Source organism: Gossypium raimondii, chromosome 12 (genome assembly GCF_025698545.1).
Source record: "Gossypium raimondii isolate GPD5lz chromosome 12, ASM2569854v1, whole genome shotgun sequence".
Classification (NCBI taxonomy): domain Eukaryota; kingdom Viridiplantae; phylum Streptophyta; class Magnoliopsida; order Malvales; family Malvaceae; genus Gossypium; species Gossypium raimondii.
This window is the reverse complement of record NC_068576.1, coordinates 28,102,070-28,124,519: the sequence shown is the minus strand read 5'-3', so window position 1 is coordinate 28,124,519 and position 22,450 is coordinate 28,102,070. Positions and strand designations below refer to the sequence as shown.

The 22,450-nt window shown below is 30.9% G+C and overlaps 1 protein-coding gene across 6 annotated transcripts; it reads right to left on the bottom strand.

Annotated features, from left to right (window-relative positions):
• Positions 1-313: 313 nt before the first annotated feature.
• Positions 314-7,713, bottom strand: LOC105763622 (F-box/kelch-repeat protein At3g06240). 6 transcript variants are annotated; one of them, XM_052624742.1, is made up of 3 exons: positions 7,458-7,713; positions 4,253-4,834; positions 314-2,605 (listed from the first exon to the last, which is right to left on the bottom strand). In XM_052624742.1, exon 3 carries the CDS (start codon positions 2,553-2,555, stop codon positions 1,299-1,301), a length of 1,257 nt encoding a protein of 418 aa, XP_052480702.1. In that variant the 5' UTR covers positions 2,556-2,605; positions 4,253-4,834; positions 7,458-7,713; the 3' UTR covers positions 314-1,298. The 6 variants fall into 6 exon arrangements, with proteins under 6 accessions (XP_052480702.1, XP_012437354.1, XP_052480704.1 ...); XM_012581900.2 differs by having other exon boundaries at positions 4,253-4,831; XM_052624744.1 differs by having other exon boundaries at positions 4,253-4,299.
• Between the last annotated feature and the right edge of the window lie 14,737 nt (positions 7,714-22,450).

Below are 22,450 nucleotides of genomic sequence, written 5' to 3'. Positions count from 1 at the left end.
GGTTTCAACTGGAAACGTTTTACCTAAATCGACCTATTCCCGTAAAAATTCCAAAATTCGACATGTTTCTGTAATTTAAAAAAAAACGACATCTTTTGGGTAAATTGGTTGATAGATAGATATGATATCACTTCGTATAATATATATAATACTCACAGACTAAAATTACCTTGATGATAAACAATATGTTATGTGCTTTATAATCTAAAAATTAATTAAGTATGATGTGAAACTGTTACACAAAGTATATAGGTGTTCTCGACATCAATATGAAACGTATCATTGTCTATCCTTGGATCTACCAAACCAGAAATACTTCCAGAAATCACCCTTTATTGATCTTAAAATCTTTATTTATAAGCACAAAGCTTCTGATAAACCAATATTTACAATAGCAACCTTTTGTAAATTTATGATATAATACCTGTAATATATACACATATATATATTGATAATAATTTATCTCCTTTTCCTTTTTTGGTTTTATTTATTTATTGATCTTCATCGCCCCGTGTTCATCATCTTTTAAACTGATGAAGGTTATGCAGGTCCAGAGGCAGGTGTTTCACCAATCAAAATCTAACACACAAAGTTTTGGATTAGAATGACAAATGACAAACTTAGTTGATATCTTCTACGGCACCAGTTACTAGTAAACAGAACATGGTGAAAATATCATGAAAACCCCTTACTAAAAATCTAATTGCATTTTGCTCTCTCTGCTCAAAAAATTAACAAACTAATCCTTGTACGTTAAATCAAAAAGTAAATTAATCCTATTAAAAATTTCATCCATTTTTAAAGTTAAAAATTAATCATTGTATGCCAAAATGATATACACATGATAAGCTATACATCACTGTTTGGTTATTCTATTAGTAATGCCAGGTTCCAACCGTACTAATAGATGAATTTTTTAACAAAAAGGACCGGTATGCTCTTTGAACTAACATAAAAAAACTAATTTACTCTCTCTCTCTTTTAGTAAAGAAGGCAACATACAATCTAACTCCTAGTAGAGAGGGAGGGACCACCATGGAGGTTTAGCATGCCACAATTATACCACAAATTCTTAAAACATAATATGAAAATTAGCTGAAAGAATACCTTCACCAGAAACTACAGGTCTCCTTGTAATTAACTACATACATCTTTGGGGAACCCATCCTGAATGCCATTAGGATATGTTTATATATATATATATATGCATATGACTGAAAGAATTAACCAAACTAATCCCAAAGATGGCAACATGTTAGAGAAGGAAGAAAAGGTCCGGAATAATCTAATATACTCTATTATCTGAATAGGCAGGGAAAATGCAGCAAAAGAAGAGATTTCAAAAGAAGGTCGTCTGTTTTAATTATCTGCAAAGAAGAAAAGAAAAATGTAACCGGAGTTGAAACATTTTCACCTGTATTATCTCCATCAAGCACTCGATTTCCTCCTTTGACTGAAACAAGGCTGTTTATGTATACAAGAGTTGCGAATGACTTCGGAACCCCATAAATAGGAAGATCCTTGAGTTCTTGGGTCTTAAGGTTGTAAGAAACAACCAGACCGTCAGAACCTTCCATGAGAATCTCATCATTTTTCCAAAAAGCCAAAGGCATTTCCACTTTTGTAAGAGGTCCAATTGTCAATATCTTTGTCCAAGATTCCCTCACTCCGTATTCCTTCATCACGTATATCTGAAACGATTTTTCAATCCCCTTTCTCGGATAGATTACTAGAGCAATGCGTCCATTCCACACAAAAAGGCTCCTGCACATTGAATAATCATACAAGGAGAGGGCACTTGGCATTGGTATTACTTGGAACTCTTCATTTCCCATGTGGAATGAAAGGATGACCTCATTTCTGTTATCATCAATAGCATACCAATGAAACGCTCCATTGAAGTATGTCTCGAAACATGGAGAATACCAGACATGAGCAGGGACCTTAACATTGAGTTCTTTCCAAGAACCAGTTGCCAAAGAGTATACTTCTACCCTGGAATGGTGTGGTAAGCCACTCCCACTTCGCTCCTCCCAGTACGAAATAATCCTAACAACTTTGCAGTGATGAGTTCTAGAATCATAACCAAATCCCAAGGCACTGGTTTGCGGGATCAAGTTTGAGATTGACGAATAACAAGGGAGACAAGATTCGGGGAGGACCATGGTCTCCCTAGTTGCAGGGTTACATAGAACTATATCATCTCTGTAATTCGATAGGCAAATAATTCCATCACAATGACCTAAAAGCTGTAAGCATGGTTCCTTCTTATACAGAGACAAATCCACATCTAAATTTATGAAAGAAAAACCACTGCTGCAGACCAACGATAACATGTTTTCTCTCTCTCCTAAGCATGTCAGCAGGCAGCGCTTGAGAAGGACGCATACATTGTTGTTGCAGTTGTACTTAAGGTGCAATTCAATGAATTTAGGATTGCTAATGAGAGCGTACCAGTATTTGCAAACACACTTGCACCGCATCAAAGATTCTACTGGCAACCGTAAGAGGATTTCGAGGAACAATTCTCTTGGCAGATCACCAATGACCTCCATACTAAACTCTTATTCTTCTCCCTTCCTACAGTAAATAGAGAATCCACATCCTGCATATGAACATAATCATCAAAAACCAATGTTTATACAGTTGCCGAAAACCCTGATTTTTCAGGAACAATATACCTGCATCAGTAACCATCTGCCATAACAAACCTTGGGAGAATTTTAATATATGGTTTAGGATAAGAATAGTAATACTTTTTAGGCAGGAATCTTACCAAACTCAAGTTATTACCATCAATTTTGAAAGTGATGATCTTGTTAGATCTTTTACCTTTGATGGCTGAGTTTTTTTCCAACTGCATTCTTTAGGGGTTGAGGCATATACTTTAAGCATAGATTCCTAAGAAATCTTGCCTCATCATATTCTTTTCTTTCTTTCAAAAGGCATTTTAATGAGCATTTCAAACAATCCAGTAGCTAGACTTTTGCTATTGCTAAAGTTGATTCAGGGTTGTATTTCAAGTTTCCAATGGATGCCTAAACCAGATCAGGCAAAATCCGTGCATGCGTGTAGTGCCTCGTGTTTTTCTTTTTCTTTCTTTCATGTTAGCTGTGTAAACATAAACAAAACATAAATTATGAAATGTGATAAAATCCTAAACACAAATAGATACATATATATATTAAACTAGTCATTGTACTGTTTCCATATCTATTAAATGTGTTGTGCTCAAGTCTAGTTCTCATAGTCAAAAGTTGCCGGTTCAAACCGCATGCATGCATATTAGGACCCTTGCATTTTTATTTTCCTTGGCACTGCCTGAGCAGGTAAATCATCTTGCACTTATTTTCCTTGCATTATTATTTGTTTGACATGTTCTTCTCATGTAAAAGTACTATGGAGGCCCATATACTAAGAGTCAGATTGCATTTTACCCTCTATACTAAAAAAATAGACAAATTAGTCCATTTACATTAGATCAAAGAGTAAATTGATCCTTCTATTAAAAAATTTATCTATTTCACCTATTAAAAACTGTAATCTATATGTCCGCATGACAGGTGGCACGGCACGTGTCAATGTCTGGTTATTTTATTAGGCATATCAATTTTGAATAGTACAAATAGATGAAATTTTTAATAAAATAGACTAATTTGCTCTTTAATCTAATGTATAAGAACTAATTTGTCCATTTTTTCAGTATAAAGAGTAAAAATGCAATTTAACTCTTAATACAGGGGCCTCTATGATACTTTTACTGTTCCTCTCAATGTTTACACTTCATTCTTTACCGTTGCTTGAATATCATATTATAAATAGGGTTTATTTTTTTATGGGAAGCACATCATCAAAAAGAATTAAATAGATCTAGATAACTTCATTTCTAGTGATGTACTATCATCTGGTTCATTACAAGTGCATCAAACATAAATCATATAAATATACCAATAACAAGGTTGAAGACTCAATGAGATAGTGCTTTACAATTCATGTCACAAGAGCAAAAATATCTACGTTACTTAGATTTGGAGTCTTAAAAACACATTAAGATATAGGCACTTTGGTCAACTACGGTAGCGGAAAATCTATGTTTAATACTCAACTTTATTAGGTAATTAAGCTTATGCAAAAATGTAAGTACTATTCAGTCCCTTTAACAGAGCAGTTAGATTGATTTCAATACCGAATCCGTTCAACGCACAACCAAGCTAAGAAATAGAAGAAACCAGAGGCTCTTAAGCAAATTTACCTGCATTATCTCCTTCAAGCTTTTGATTCCCTCTGACTGAAACAAGGCTATCCATAAAAAACAAAAACTGTGCGAACTCATGAACTTGAAGGTTGTTATATTTTTGCATGCTAAGACCACCGTCTCCGAAATTTTATCATTTCCCGAAATATCAATGGAAGTTCAACAAACTCCAGAAGTCCTTAACTTCTCAAACAGATAGATTATATATCCAAATGTTTCATGTTCACTCATGCTTAAGACATGCTAAAAGTATTCAAATTGCTTTCCTTCCTCTTCTTTCTTTGGAATAATAAAAAAGGAAAAAATTGTATTTTCATAATATGCCAAATAGCCATGGTTATTACAGATAAAAATGTAAATCGGACTATTACGGGCTTCTCTATTTTTGTTTTTTGACTATCAGTCATGCTACACTCAAGGCTTAGCCTGCCGAATATTATTATAAAGCGGCAATTCCAGTGTTTCTAAAAGTTGGGTGGTGCTGCTAGTGAATTTGGCTCTGGAAATCAGCAAGAATAACTATGAAAAGCGGTTCTCAGTGATGGATAGGATTATAAATCGCTGAGTCGGTTGTTTCTGCTAGCAAAATCGGGGTTCCAGAAATTAGATTGAAGAACTATAAAAAATGGTTTGAAAAACTGGGTTTTCATCAAATTACAACTCAACATTCAGAAACGCATCATCATAAAGCATATATATATATATATAAAGTCAAGTATTTTTAACTGCATTCATCTCAATGACATATTGACAACTATTATCACAGAACTTCTATATGATCAATATATACTGACCATCCCATAAAAAATTTTCCATGAGCCCTTAAAAATAACCGACACAACATTCATGATTGAACGACTAATGTAAAATAATGTATATTTTGAGTAAAATAGAGTCGGACAATGAGAATGGAAAACAAAGTACAGTAATGTAAGTAAAAAATCCTGATTCCCTGATTCCAAATACTGATAATCCGACTCAGTTCCCAAATTGTTTTCATCAAAATTTTGAGTTAATCGTCCAAAACATAATACACTCCTCTAGCCTATGCTCTACTGCTAACAATCCCAAATTAACCATAACAATCTTTCATAGTTAACCCCTTGTGTCAATATCAACCTAAATAGGTAATAGAATCCATGCCCCTGTTAGTACCAAAAAGGATGTCATTATCATCTCATTTCAATCTATGTTCCCATTAATACCAGTTAATATCAGTATATGACGATCCATTTTTTTATTTTAAGATTTTGATCAATTAGTAAAAGAGATTTTGATTTTATTAATTTTGGAAAAGATCACTAATACTGATTTTTTAACTCATTTTTTTCATAACTACATTTAAAAACAGGTTCATTAGATTAGACTATTAACCTTAACTAATAATAATTTACTATATTTTAAATATTTATTTTATTTTTAAAAAAATGGATAGTAAATGGTTATGATTTTAACACCTATATTTGAATATAAAAAAGTTAATAGAAGTATACTTGTCTACCCATATAAAAAAAATTAAAATTTGATACACTAGAGGTGAATTTTTTTTTTTTTACAAGCAAAGTTGAAATACGACCACGTGTTCTTAGGGGTTTGTGTTCAGTCGGCTCAGTTTCTTAATCGTAATAACCAGATAAATTGAAATTTTAAAGGATAATCAAAATAATCAGACCGAAATTTAGGGGTAACCGAAATAATCGAATCGAATTTCATCGGTTCAGTTTATCAATTTTGTGGTTTTTTTACCTTTTAAATTTTTAAAATTTAAATTATTTATGCATTATATACATTAAAGTTAATAAATTATAATGAAATTAATTATAAAATTGAAATTATAATTATTAATTTGAGCTCAATTTTATTTTTTATGTTTGGGTTTTTAAGTTGGGTATTTGGGCTGGATTTTATTTTACATTGGTTAGGTATAATTATAAAATATTTTTTAATATTTAAAAATTGATTTATTCAATTTAAATTGTCAAAACTAAAACCGAACCAAATTACCCATTTAAATTGAAATATGTAACTGAATAAACCGAAAACCGATTTAACCGAATTTTTTGATTTATTCGGTATAATCGATTTAACTAATATTTTGCACACTCTTACGTGTTCCCTAAAGAAGTATGTGTAATAACATAAGAAAATGCTTATTTATTACATTTGTATTACAATAATTAGACATAAAATTAAAAATAGTTAATACAATTTTAAACTTGAAATTAGAGAGATAAACAGAAAATTTTGTAAAAAAAAACTCTAAGCGAAAAATTTTCCTATCTTTGCTAAAAGTAAATCATAAAAATAACTAAATATTACCGATTAAATTAATTTATTACTCACTCATATATTAAAATATGCTTAAAAATAATAATATTTTATCAAACTAGCATAATTGATATGCTAAGAATTACTTGCATTAGTGCACTTTGTTAGTGTCATATAAACTTTTAATAAATATATTCCTTCAGTCACAATGCTAGTGTACCAAAATCTAATTTTATCTTGAATTCCCATACCCAGATTTAAAATTTTCCTAATATTCATATCCAAGAATATGACAAATAAACAAACATACTTCAAAAATAATAACAAAATAAAAAGAAAGCCGGAATAAAATAACATCCATCAATTTCAAACTATGTTTTCTAATAAAATTCAGGGAATGGATTGAAAAATTCCAAAATTCTGATCTTATCAAATAAGCAACTCATAAAGCAAAGCGGGCTAAGAAAATAGAGCCAATAAAGTTAAGCGACATGAAATAATTTCCCACTTAATTATTTTAATATCCGTTTGTCGTATTATTGCTCCATAACCTTCCGCATCATGACACGTATTACTACATCATCATATTTTCCTAACAAAATTTAATAAAATAAATAAACATATAAATCCTACTTTTGTCCTAATACGTTCTATTCCCCAAACTGCCATCATCCAAATTCACCAAAACACCCTTGACAGCATCTCAAATTTTCAATGTCATCCCTTTCCAACTTTATACCCAATTTATTGCTAATTTTTTCCCCAATAATGCTATTCTTCTGTTTTTTCCCCTTATTTTTTCAATAAATAGAAAGCTTTATTTTTCATACAAAAATTTATTCAAACAATAGGCTTTCGAGTATAGAAATATTGATGAAGAAAACTTGGATAATCAATAAATTTGTAGAAAAATTAAAAGTTAATGAAATTATACCTTAAAATTTGCTCTCCAGCAGCACAAAGAAAATTGGGTTTCAAGGATATAGTGAGAAAAAGCTGTAGAAGCCAAGAAAAAGGAACTTATTTGATTCACTTTGGTTCAAGCTTTTACATGCTAAAGGAAAAGAAGATAAGGAAAGAAAGGGAATTGGTTGAAGGAAAAGAAGAGGAAATCAAATGGAAAATAGAAGGGGAAATGAGGGATGATGGATATCGGACATGGTTTTGGGGTTGTAGGTTTGTCAGCACATCATTATCCCAATATATCCATGGAAATTAAAGGACAATGTTATCCATAATTAGAGGTGTTTATAGGTCGGATTGGGCTCAACTAAAAATTTAGGTCTATTTATTAAGTTCGGGCTCGACCAGGTTAAAAAAATAGGCTTAAAATTTTATCCAAGCCCGATCCAGATAAAAATGTTAAAATTTGGACTCGATTCGGCCCGTCTGTATTAATTTTTATATTATTTTTATATATATAATATATCAAAAATATTAAAAATATCAAAATAAATATTTCTCAACAAATTGAAAATAAAGTTTAAAAAATATATAGACTTAAATAACACTAAAATAAATACAACTTAACAAACAAATGTATCTAAAATAATAACAAATTAACAAATACCTTTAAAATAATAACAAAATTAACAATAAAATAAGTTTTATACAATATTCAAATAATAACAATAAAATAGTAGCAACATAATAGTAAAATAGTAGCAAAATAGGAAGAAAATAACAAGAAAATAATATTAAAAAACAAAACAAAAAACAAAGAGAAGATTTTTTTGTCATTTAGTGAATTTGGGTCGAGCCGGGCCTGGGCCAAAAATGCTTTACCCGAGGCCCAGCTCGTTTTTAAACGGGCATTATTTTTTTATCCAAACCTATTTTTCGGATCTATATTTTTACTCTAATATTCCCACATTTTGGGCCGAGTCAAATGACCCAACCCATGATCAAGCCTATCCATAATTGCCTTTTGAAAATGAAAGGATTTAAGATTTGAAATATAATATAAATTTTATTGGTTATATTTATCTCTTCTCTTTTGTCAATAAGAATTCAAATAATGCAAATCATTTGTTGTTGAATTGTAAATTGATTACTTTAAATCTTAAAATAAATAATAATAAACCTATTACTTTAATGCATGTATAATAATAGATAACGATTTTTGGGTACATGTATGTAGAAAAGTTTTAAAACAATCTTCTACCAGATTCTTCTACCGGTAGATAATCTGGATTTATTATTTTATAAGGACTGTTACGCTATGTATGGAAATGAAAAAGGTGACGGCAAAGCAATCACGGAAGTTTGTTTTGAAGAGACTAGTTACGTTTAATAATTTTTCTTAGGAGTATAAATATGATATATATTAAAAATTTTATCACGTGGGGGTGCTTGAGAATATTATAGATGCATGTTTTAAAATAATTATATTAAATAATAAAATATATAATTTAAAATTAATTAATCATAACAACACATAAAATTAATGCGGTATTAAAAAATTAAATTAAATTATGAGTAAAACAAAATTTAAATATATAAATATATTAAACTATTAATACTAAATGCACTACAATTGTTATTGGCATAAGCTTAAGGTATATTAACATAAAATGTATAAGAATTAGTGTTATTATGAGAAATGTAATAAATTATGCATATTAAAATATAAAATATATTAAAATGAATAATAGTATATATATAGGATTAAAGAATTCAAGTGGTCCTTGTATTATAAGAATTGGATCAAATTAGTCATTCTATTATTAAATAAATCAATTTAATTTTTATATTATTAAAAGAATCAAATAAATCCAAATCGTAATAGAGTTAACGTTCTTGTCTAAAAATATCTTGAAAATTATTTGTTTTCAGGTTGTGGTTCAATTCCAAACAAAAGATTTCATTTACAAAACCATAAAAGCTTTAAAATCTTAACTATATTAAACATTAAATGACATTTTTAAACAAAAATGTTAATTTCATTCCAATTAAGCCTTATTTGATTCTTTTTAACAATACAATGACTAAATTGATTTATTTAATAATAGATGAACTAATTTGATAATGCCCTTATAATAAAGGGACCTCTCAAGTACATTCACCAATATATACATATATCATATGTACATATCATATCATATCATATCATATCATATCATATCATATATATTGTATATTTAAATGTGTTCATACTATAAAAATTTGATATGCGACAAAGGAAGAAATAAAGCATTTATAAAGGGAGAAATTGTAACATAAACCCTTTTAGAAACCTGATTTAGTTGAAATGATAGGAAACTGTAAATCTTTCAAAAAAAAAAAGAAATTGTAATAAAATTAGAATAAGCCGCACACACAGCCAAAAACAAATACTCTACTAACTTACTCGTTTTCTACTCTTAGTGTAAACAACTACACGCCAAACAGTAACTTGATATAATATCCGCCAGGCGGGTTGTTACAAAAGCACATCCAAACATTATTGATTGATTATGATGGTTGACACTAGTGAATGGTACAAAAGGCATACTATACCAATTTGTAAGATATGTAACATTAAAACTGACAACATCTCCAAAATATTGGTATGCCATTCTCGATCTCCCATACACCCAAAAAAATTTCCCATGTAACCACTTTTTATCAACTTGAATTGCATAAATGAAACCAAGATCTTTTGTCTGACATTCTTTGAAATACTTGTACAACCTTTGTGCATCCCTTTTTTAAGAAGCTTTTTTCTTTTATTTCCTAAATAATTTGTGATATTAGTCGACGTACAACCAATATTGTAATGGCCACTACATTCTTGACTTAAAACTAATACAATTTTTCGATTTGAGACACCAACTTCATTCAATGTATTGATCAAATTCTTTTGGGTTGTTGTTACTTTTTTATGCCCACAAAGAAAACTTGCACTTCTAGGTGTAAGAAGTTTGTCATTGTATTTATCTACAAACTTACTTACAATCTACTTGCCTTCAACTTTCTTCAAACCATCATCTCTTTGCAACCAATTCTTGTTTCTTAACATTTCATACATTTTGCATAACTTTTTTTACAATCTTTTTATCGATCCTTCTCTAGAACAAGTGTAATATACTCCAATTAAAGATTTATCAATGCGAGACAAACGAGTATGGTTCTTTCGTATACTAAAACTAGTTCATCTCGAATATGCCGTATAACATGTCTCGGCATTTTCCAGGTCATCAAATTGCATTCGTTTGCATGGTTCTAATGATAATGATCCACTATAGGCACAAAAATTTTGAGTTAGCTTCCCATTAATGTCTTCAATTGAATTAAAATCAATCTCATCTTGTTGTTCAATCCCAATGTTTGCTTCATCTTTAAGGGAATTGTTATCAATAATAATCTCACCTCCTCTGAATGACCTCTTGCCATAACTTTATATTTTTTATGTGATCAATTATGTATAAAAATATTATTAGTACATATTCAACTACTATTGGTGATTGAGTGGTGTATAAAAATATTATTAGTACATAAAATCTATTTTATTTGTAATTGTAATATGAATTGATTTTAAAAGTTACTATTCTTCTTTTACCGTAATTTCCCAAACCAAAATTTTGGAACTCTCCTACAAAGCTAAACTAAGCTCAAGGTGGAAATATAGACTATAAACCTTTAATTGACTATTATATAAATATATTTTAGAACAAGAGTTCCCAAAAATTAAATTTCAATAAAATATAGTTAAAAATCATTGAGAAATAATGAATAGAAAATTAAAAGTTCATAAATTACTATGTCTTTAAAACAATGAGAGGAGTGAAATACTATTAAACAATGAAAGGCTAAACTAGGTATAAACTTAATATATATATATATATATATATATATATATATATATATATATTGGTTTTCTTCTTTTCTTCCCATGAAATTTTAGAGAAAATTCTATTAAAAGGAAATTTGAATCTCAAAACAATTCATTAAACCAATAAAGAAAAAAAGGAATGCATGCTTTCAATAGTGTATAAATCACATATCAAGAATATTATAACATGGAAAAGATATTAAAGCTATGGATCAATAGTATAAAAATAGAATTGTACCTTTTAGAATTGAAATTTGACTGGTGATGATTTTTCCAATAAACTTTAAGAGAGTCGTTAACGTTCCTTTTTTAATTCAAAACTTTTATGTGCTTAAAATTAATGGCATGACTTTATTTCATTGGTGTCTAAAACTTTAGTTTTAGGATGATCCTAATATAATTTATTTCCGTTTTTTTATTAACTAGAATATACTCTCACTTTTCTTGAGAAAATAAATTAAAGTTTTAAATATTTTATTTATATTAATATATGATAAGTATAGATAATTGAGTTTTAGCTCGATGATATCATTATTATTACAACTTGAAAGATGTGAGTTCGAATGCGTATTATCTCTACTTCAAGGATTGGGGATTATGGTTTATTTAGGCATTGAATAATATATATAAGTGTTATTATGAAAAATTTTAAGTAAATGAATTTAAAATAAAAATCAAATTATCATGAAAGGTTATAAGAAATATGACATAATTTAAGACATAATAAAGGAATGTAATAATCAAACATATGTTCATGGTGCAATAAAAAATATATGTACATGACAAATATCATATGTTAAGATTTAGATAATGCGAATTGTAACACCCCTAACCCATATCTGTCGTCGGAATATGTTTACGAAGCATTACCGGAGTTTACAGATCAAATACAGTTAACTCATATCGTTTACTAATCATATTCAAAATCAAACATATTTAATCATGTTGTCCCTTAAATGGGCCCTGAGGGCCCAAAATACGCATTTTGAAACAAGTTGGGACTGAACTGGGAACTCAGAGAATTTTTCGTGAAATTTCAAAATTTTCCTTAGGTGCAGAGGACACACGCTCGTGTGACCAGGTCGTATGGCTCACACGGCCAAGTGACACTCCCATGTCTTAGGCCATGTGGGCATTCGATGTGAGGCACACGGCCGTGTCCCAACCTGTGTCCATACCCGTGTAACTCTCTGACTTGGATCATACGGCCAAGCCACACGCCCGTGTGCTAAGCTGTGTGAACAATTTAATTTTCAATAATTAGGTGCATGGGACACATGGCCAAACCACACGCTCGTGCGCATGACACACAACTGAGACACTTGAATACATTTACCAACCATTTCAAGACATTAAAATCAAGCCAAATCTAAGTTTTATGCATGATATATCATGACATTTATTCAAACATCCATCTTATTAAAATGATTACATGTTCATTTTAACATAGTTATACCTAGTGCACCAATTAAACAAGTCCAAGCACACACATACCAAACAATACCAAGTCTCATACATACATCAAAATATGCTATCATTAGCCATGCCAATGGCTAATTACAACCAAACCATTTCATCATTTGGCCTACCTTAGCTTATACATGCCATTATACCAAAGATAATTTTACTAACTATACCAAAATGAGCTGAAGGATAGTGTGATCTTGCTCTGACCAGCTTCCAACCTTTACGAGCTTCTGAGTACTATAAAACAAAAGAAATAAAATAGAGTAAGCATTCAATGATTAGTAAGTTTGTATAACGGGAAAATTAACTTACCATTTATTTACTTTTAAAATAAACATACAAGTGCATCCAAATCAATTAAATCAATAACCTAAATACACATACATCCTCATCAAACATGTTAGTTATGTAATTTACATAAATACCAAGAAACATGGATGAGCTCATCAATATTCAATTTCCACATACATGTATTTATCACCTCAAGTATTCAATGAACATGTACATATCATATCTTTGTGTTTCAAGTATTTTCGTTAGTAATTCATCTTGAATTCATATCTCATACCGAAACTTTACCTGTTGAATCGTTTAAAATATCGATGGGTACATAGGCAGTACACACAAAGTGTACAATGCGGTAAATCTGTCAACTCATATTCAAGAGTGCTTATAAAAGCACATAAACAGAAAGCTCATCCGGGCTAAAACAGAAAGCTCATGCGAGCCATATTCAAAAAGCTCATGCGAGCCTATAACGGGTAACTCCTAAGAGCCATTAATCGGGAAGCTTCAGATAGCCATATATCGGGAAGTTCAAGCGAGCCCTATCAGGAAGCTCTCAAAGAGCCAATTAATAGGAAGCTCATGAAGAGCCATATATCGAGATGCTCATAAGAGCTAAGGTGTGTCCACAACACATGGATCACAACCTATCGGGACGCTCCGAAGAGCTATAATGGGAAGCTCGCAAGAACAATATAACGGGAAACTCATGAGAGCTAATAACGAGATGCTCATTCAAGCTATGGTGTGATTGCAACACATGCAGGAACAGAACAAATACGGGAGCCCTGTATCCAATCGATTTTCATGTATTCAAACGAGATTTAATATTTATCGGGCATTTTCGGATATATGATTTATTTCATAAACATAACAATTACACAATTCAACATTCACATATACAACGTTTAATTCATACATATAAATGTACACAATTTAGTTATATGAACTTACCTCGACACTTGTCCGTATACGAGAATCTACTAATTCGATACTTTTGTTTTCCTCGATCCAATTCCGTACTAGGTCTATCTGGATCTATATGAGTAAATTTAACTCAATTTAATAAAATTTATATTCAATTCAATCCAATTCACATTTTAGGAAAAAATACCATTTTTCCCATATACTTTTAATTAATTTCGATTTTGTCCCTAGGCTTGAAAAATGAAATTCATGAAATTTAATCTTCATTCCAAGCCTAGAAATTTTTATACATGATGATAGAAATCCCATGAATTCCATAAAATTCATAATTTTCCATGAATTCAACATCTTTTAAATTAAATCAGTAAATCATGTTTTCTTCAAAATTCTTTAATAAAACACTTTTAAATACCCATCAACACCTCAAATTCATCATCTAATAACTAAAATCATATGAAACCATCAATGGTAACTTCCAAAATTTTCAATAAAATCAAAAACCAAGGTAAAGGTTACTTGGACCTAATTGTAACAATCACAAAAATATAAAATTTTCAGGAAACGGGTGAGGATTTAACTTACATGAGGCAAGAATTGAAAAAATAGCTTAAACCCTGTTCAATGTCTATTTTTAGAACTGGAAATGATGATGAAATGTCTAGAATTCTTTAATTTCTCATTTATTTCACTAAATTTGGCAAAATTTGTTCACACCATTTTATCATCTTTTTAAGGCTTGTGCCGCCCCAGCCATTTGCTTTTGGCATATTTATGCCTAAAGTCCCTCCTTATTTATTGGTTAAGCTATTTAATCACTATTTCTTTTAATTTACAAGTTTTACACTTTTTTTAATTTAGTCCTTTTTAACAAATTAGATGTGTAATTGGTAAAATTTCTTAACAAAATTTTCATACGACATTCCTATCATACCATAGACTATAAAATAATATTAAAATAAATTTTCTTCCGACCTGGTCCTGAAGCCACTATTCCGATTTCACTAAAAACGGGCTGTTACATGAATACAATCTGAATATTTATATTTTTTATAAATTTGAATCTGTATAACAAATTATGTAAAAATATGAAAGTAATGTAAGTATTACAAACATGCACAATATGTCAAAATATACATACAACTAGTTTTCTAACATGCGAAAATTATATATATATTTTAAAAACAATATATAAATAATAAAGTTATTCTAAAAATGGTGTCTTACCCCAGTTTGCTCTGCGTGATTTATAGGGTGTAAGGTTCTCATGCTTGTGTGCATGGGTATTTCTATCACTCTTTGTGCAAGGTTTGTCTTTGTTTTAGTTTTGCTTTTCTTTGTGCAAGATTTGTTTTGTTTTGATTCTACAAGGTTTGCTGAAATGGATGCGGAGTTTCATAACTTGTCTTTACAAGAAAATGAGGATAAGGAGTTAGAGATGTTGGTGTAATTTTTTTTACAAAGAGAGGAAAAGAAAAAGAGAGAAGAAAAACAAATTTAGAAAATAATGGAGAAGACTGTCTCTTCACCTTCACACACATACAACCTTTTTATTAAAAAAAAGGTTGTACAACTGCTTAACAATAGAGTAAAAAAATTTGAAACATAAACTAAAAGAAAACTTACAGCAGAAAAAAAACTAAACTTGAAACAACTAGTAGTTACTACTGAAGGCCTAAAATAAAACTGGCACACGAAACATATATTTGATATCCAATATCAAAATCAAAATACATCAACACTCCACCTTGAGGTTGATATTGGACATACCAAGCTCATGCTTGAGAAAAGAAATTTTATTCCTTGAAAGAGACTTTGTTATCAAATCAACAACTTGCATCTCAAAAAAACAAAATTCCACCTAGATTAGCAAATTTTTCTCAGCCTCATGAATAACATGAAACTTCACATTGATGTGCTTTGTTCTACCATGCTTATATGGATTTTTAGCAATGGCAATAGCTGACTTATTGTCACACAAAGGAACAGTGGCACTTTCTTGCTCAAACCAAGATCAGAAAGCAAATTTCTCAACCAAATTGTTTGGTTTGCAACAGCAACAACAATATATTCTACTTCTGCAGTTGATTGAGCCACAACTTGTTGCTTCTTGGAACTCCAACAGATTGCACTTAAGCCAAGGTAAAAAACATACCCCAGATGTACTCTTCATGTTATCCAAACTCCCTGCCCAATCACTGTCAGAATACCTAGTCAACATCACACTTCCTACCTTTAAATAATTCAACCCTTCACTTGTTGTGCCCTTCACATACTTAAGAACCCTCTTGGTAACTCCCAAATGAAAATTAGTAGGTGAACTTATAAAACTTGATAGCAATGTTGCAAGGAACATTAAATCAGGTCATGTTGTAGTCAAGTAAAGTAAGCTTCTAACTATGCTTTTGTAAATAGAAGGATCACAAGGTTTCTCACCATCATTCTTTGACAACTTCAAGTTTAGAGGCATTGGTGAGTTAACTCCTTTGCAAAATTCTAGCTTAAATTTCCTTAGAACATCCAAGGCATACTTTTGTTGTGAAATGAAGATACCAACCATCCTTTGATTAATTTCCATATCAAGAAAGCAGCTCATCAAGCTAAGATTAGACGTATCAAATTCTTTTTTGCATACTGAATTCTGAGAGCTCTTCATCATTACTTCCCATCACCGACAAATCATTAATGTAAAGAGAAACAACAAACAAGTCAACATTCATACCTTTCTTAAGATACAAAGTAACTTCATTAATGCTCCTTTGGAAACCAAACTTCTGCAAATAAGAATCAATTCTGCAATACCAGGCCTTTGGTGCCTGTTTTAGGCTATAAAGAGCCTTTTTAAGCTTGTACACTTGATGTTCTTTTCCAAAAACTATAAAACCTTTAGGTTGACATAGATATCTTCTTCAAGCTCTCCACTAAAGAAGGGTGATTTTACATCCAAATGAAAAACATTCCAGCCCAATTGACCTACAATAGTAATAAGTAATCTGATGGTATCATGTCTAGCAACTGGTGCAAGAGTGTCACCATAGTCAACTCCACCTATCCATGCATAACCTTTTATGACCAACCTAACCGTATGCTTGAACACAATTCCATCAGGATTGAACTTAGTCTTATACACCCACTTTACACCTATAACATGTTTACTACTAGGTAGATTAGTCAAGAACCAGGTATCATTTGTCTCAATTGTAGAAATTTCTACCTTCATTGCATCAATCTGTTTAGGTACCTTTGCTACTTAATCAAAACTTGTTGGTTTAGCAAAGACAAAATTGCACCTCTCATACACATTTACTAAGTATTTAGTTTTGATAACCACAACATCAGTTGTATCAGCTATACCAAATTCATTACTAGTCACACCATGTTTAACATCATCAATTATATCATCTTCTTCAGGCATTAGCCCACAATCGTGCTTCTACACATTATTCTTCTCCCAACTCCAATAAGAATCTTCATCAAAGATGACATCTCTACTCACCACAATTTTCTTACCCCTTGGATTGAAAAGAATAACCAAAAAAGATTCCTTTCCAAGCCCATTCATCTAACTTGGTTCTCATATTAGCAGGTATATGGCTAAAACAAATAGAACCAAACACTCTAAGGTGTTTCATAGAAGGCTTAGACCCAGACCAGACTTCAAGAGGAGTTTTCCCATCCACAACCTTAGTTGCTAACTTGTTCTACAAGTACACATATGTTGATACAACTTCTGCCCAAAACAAATTTGGAAGATGTTTTTCAAATAACATACATATTGACATCTCCAAAATAGTTCTATTTCTCCTTTTACAAACTCCATTCTATTGAGGAGTGTAAGGAACAGTGAGCTGATGTTGAATCCTAGAGCCTTTGCAAAAATCATTGAACTCCTTGGACACATACTCTCCACCATGATCTGTTTTTAAGGCCTTCAACTTACAATCACACTGATTTTCAATGAGTTTCTTGAATTCTTTGAATGTTGACAATACATTCATCTAGGACTTCAAGAAATACATCCAACGCATTATTATCAAATCATCTATAAACAACACAAAATATTTGCTACCATTCATAGAAGAAGTTTGCATTGGACCACACAAATCAAAGTGAACTAAATCTAATTTCATAGTTGCTCTCTTAACACCATCATGAGGAAATCACAACCTATGTGACTTTCCAAGTTGACAACTATCACATTTATCATCCCACACATTCAGTTCAAGAAAATTTGTTACAAAACCATTTGACTACATATACTTCAAGGTTCTAAGATTAAAATGCCCCATCCTTTTATGCCACAGAGGATTGACATCATCCGTAGGAAAGCACACAAGTTCACAATCAACATCAAGCTTTAAATAAAAACCATTGTAACATCCCTAACCTGAATCCGTCGTTGGATTAAGGTTACGAAGCATTACCGATCAAAACATAGTTCAGAACAACTATTCAAAACAATTCAAGCACAAAGTAATATAATCTCCTTTACAAATTTTTTTCTACAAGTCAAATTCGTATATTTGAATCACATAGTCAACCAAAATCAATCATACTTTTCTAGTCATTTCACATATACGAATCATGCTTCAATATTAAACTATATCAATATCATTTATCTAATCAAATTACTAACCAACCAACAATCATCAAAATCATAGTGCACGTGCTTCATAAATACAAAGTTCGAACCATGTGACCATCAATTACATGGCATTCGAATACCTAAATCATAATCAAACATAATTCATCTCATAAATCGAGCATACATTAAGACATCCTTTAGTATAATTTCATGCCTTTAACTAAATACTAAACATACCAATTCCACCATTCAATATTAAGCTAAACATACTATTTCATAACCTAATACAAACATCAACATCTCACTTATAACTATATATATAACCAGCAAAACATACCTAAAACAGAGTCATTAGTCACCATTTAGAATCGTACCTAAATAACCAATACACAATCAATATATATTCATCATATAACCTATAGGAGCATACACCATAAGTAAAAAAAATACATCCATCATTTACCTCATTACTCAAACCAAATTATATGACCATCTACCACACAAGATAAACCATATAACATACTTCCAAAATGAGCTAATTACATGGCCTAATATACACGAACATTAGCATTATTATCAAGCCATTTTCGTATAGCTATACATATACATATCAAAATTAACCATATCGAAATTAGCCTATACATGATATATGTCAAAGGTAAATACTCTTAAAGTATCGAAATAGCGATCGATAATGTGATGATGTTCCTTGACGATCCCCGAACTCGAGCTAGCTTTATATATCTTATTGTTTTTCAATGAACATATAAACCTCATATGTACCTGAATCATTTAGCTGAATTTCACATTCGGACTCGTCTTATCATTGTCCGTTGAACCAATCGAAATCGTTAAGGATACTCAGAAACACATATATCACATACAATGCCATATACCAGATATGGTATTACATGTTATCACATATCAATGCCTTTGTCCCAGACATGGTCTTACATAGATCATATAAGGTGCCAATGTCCCAGACATGGTCTTACACGTAATCTCATACCGATGCCAATGTCCCTGACATGGTCTTGCACGAAATCACACCTCGAAAGTCCTAACGTCATTACATACATATCCTATACTATTCTTATGGTTCATACGGGGTTTTCGGACGTCGTAATTCAATCAATTCAAGCTCGAAACAGATCATCCCATGCTCAGTTCAATTCGGAAACATATATATTTGTATATACAATTGAATTTAAGAAAATTTATTTACTTATGAACTTACTTCGTTCAGAAATGAACGGATCAAAATGACTATTCGGCAACTTTCGACTTTCCCCAATCTAACTCCGATTTCTTTTTTTCTTGATCTAAATTAATTCAAATTTAACTTATTTAATCACATATCTATTTAATTTCATCCAAAAACACATAGATGGGTATTTTGCACTTTAGCCCCTAAAATTTCACATTTTCTCAATTTAGTCCCTATTTCAAAACAACACAAAATACACACAATTTCATTAAACCCATGCTTGGCAGAATCTTCCCTAGGTCCCTAGTAGCCCATTAATTCCATTTATTTCACATTTCAACCCCTCAATTTGCAAATTTCACAAATAAATCCCTAATTTGGATTTTCATAAAAAATCACTTTATAAAATATGAAAATCTAACATCAAATATTCATATTTCATCATTAAACATCAAAGACCACATAAAATACTCAATGAAAACTATCAAAATCTTTAACAGTTTTGAAATCAAAGACACGAGCTAACTAGTTCAAGCTGCAATGAGCACAAAAACGTAGAAATCATTAAAAACGGAGTTAAAACCATACCTATTTGAGCAAAAACACCATGGCCGAATGTCAAGCTCTTCAATGGCTGTTTTAACCCTATTTTCAGTTGTAAATGGACGGAAGATGATGATATTTGGCTTTGTTTTATTTATTATTAACTTAATTACCTATTTACCCTTTTACCCTTTAAAAACATTAATAATAACACCAATTGCCACTCCACTATCTCCACTATCTCATAAATGGGATATTTACTACATAATGACCTTCACTTTTAAGTTCTATAGCTATTTGATACCTTTAGTTTATTGAACACAACTTTTACGCTTTACGCGATGTAGTCCTTTTTACCGAATTAAACACTTAAACGATAAAATTTCTTTACGAAAATTTCACACAACTTTAATACCATGCTGTAAATATTAAAATAATAATAAAATAAATTTTACGACCTCATATTTGTGGTTCCAAAACTACTGTTCCAATTTAGCTAAAACCGGGATGTTACAACCATTATTTTTCATTTTTAGATCAACAAACTTAGAACCACAACCATCAAATATGTTACAGACATTACCCTTAAACTGAACACTAAAACCATTTTTAATCATTTAAGGAATACTAAAAAAACTTTGATTCAAATTAGGAATAAAAAGAACATTATAGATTGTCCTTTTACCTTGTAGAGTATTTACAGATATTGAACCTTTTCCTTGAACCTGAACCATAGCACCATTTTTCAACTTCACATTTAACTTAAAGGACTTATCAAGTGAGTTAAAGTAGGCAGCCACAGGTGTCATATGAGTAGTACACCCACTATCCACAGGCCAAATAGAGTTATGAGATGGTTTAACAACATGAGAAACCATAAACAAATGTTCACTTTTCTCTTGGTTCTCTTCAATTGCATTTGCTTGCTATTGAACTTACTTTTTTGCTTGTTTCTTCTTGACCCAACAAAACTTTTCAGTATGTCCAGAATTTTTGCAAAAAAATACATTGGAATTTGGACTTGTCTTTTTCCTTGAATCAACAATCCTTTTTAGCATGATTTGTCCTCTTACAAATAGGACATGGTGGAAACTTTCCATTCTGACCACTGGTGGAAGAAACAATAGATTTGTCCTTGCTTGAGCTTTCAAATTTCTTCCCGGAGTTGTTGAACTTTACTACTTTGTGGGTAGCAAGAAAAGCACATTTACTTGCCTCATGGGCTCGCATTGTTCTTGCGCTTCTAACTTGCTAACAAGATCAACAATAATTAGACTAGTCATGGCATAAGATTCCTCAATAGCTGAAATTTAAGCTTCAAATCTTTGAGGAACATTGATCATGACTTTTTCAACTACCTTTTCATCAAGTAGCTATTCACCGTAAAGTCTGGTTTGGTTTACAATAACCATCAACTTGGTTGAATAATCATTGATCAACTTATCCTCTTTCATTTGCAGCATCATAAACTCTTTTTTTAGAGTTAAAAGTTTTATTTTCTTCACTTTTTCACCTTACTCATAAGTTTCCTTGAGTTTATCCCAAACATCTTTTGGTGTTTCAAGATCCATAATGCTTGTGAAAATGTGATCTACTAACCCAGAGTGAATACATGTTAAAACTTTATCCTTTTTCAAGATTTCTTCATCATAAGCTTTGAGCTGAGCAATGGTGGGATTTTGTCTCAGTGCTGGTGGATCTTCATCAGTGTCTACAGCCTTCTACAAGCCGAGAGATTTCAAATAAACGTTCATCTTAACTACCAAACATGATAATGAGTTCATGTTAAAATAGGAATAGATGTTGAAAGACCTTTAGAAGAAGCCATTAAATTTACTAAAAAATAGTAATAGAACCTCACAACCCTCAAGAAGAAGCTCTGTTAGCCATTGTTGGTATAATTTTTGTTGCAAAGAGAGGAATACAAGAAGAGAGAAGAAAAACAAATTTAGAAAATAATGGAGAAACTGTCTCTTCACCTTCACACACACACAACCTTTTTATTAAAAAAAATGTTTTACAACTGCCTAACACTAGAGTAAAAATAAGTAAAACATAAAGTAAAAGAAAACTTACAGCAGAAAAAAAAAAACTAAACTTAAA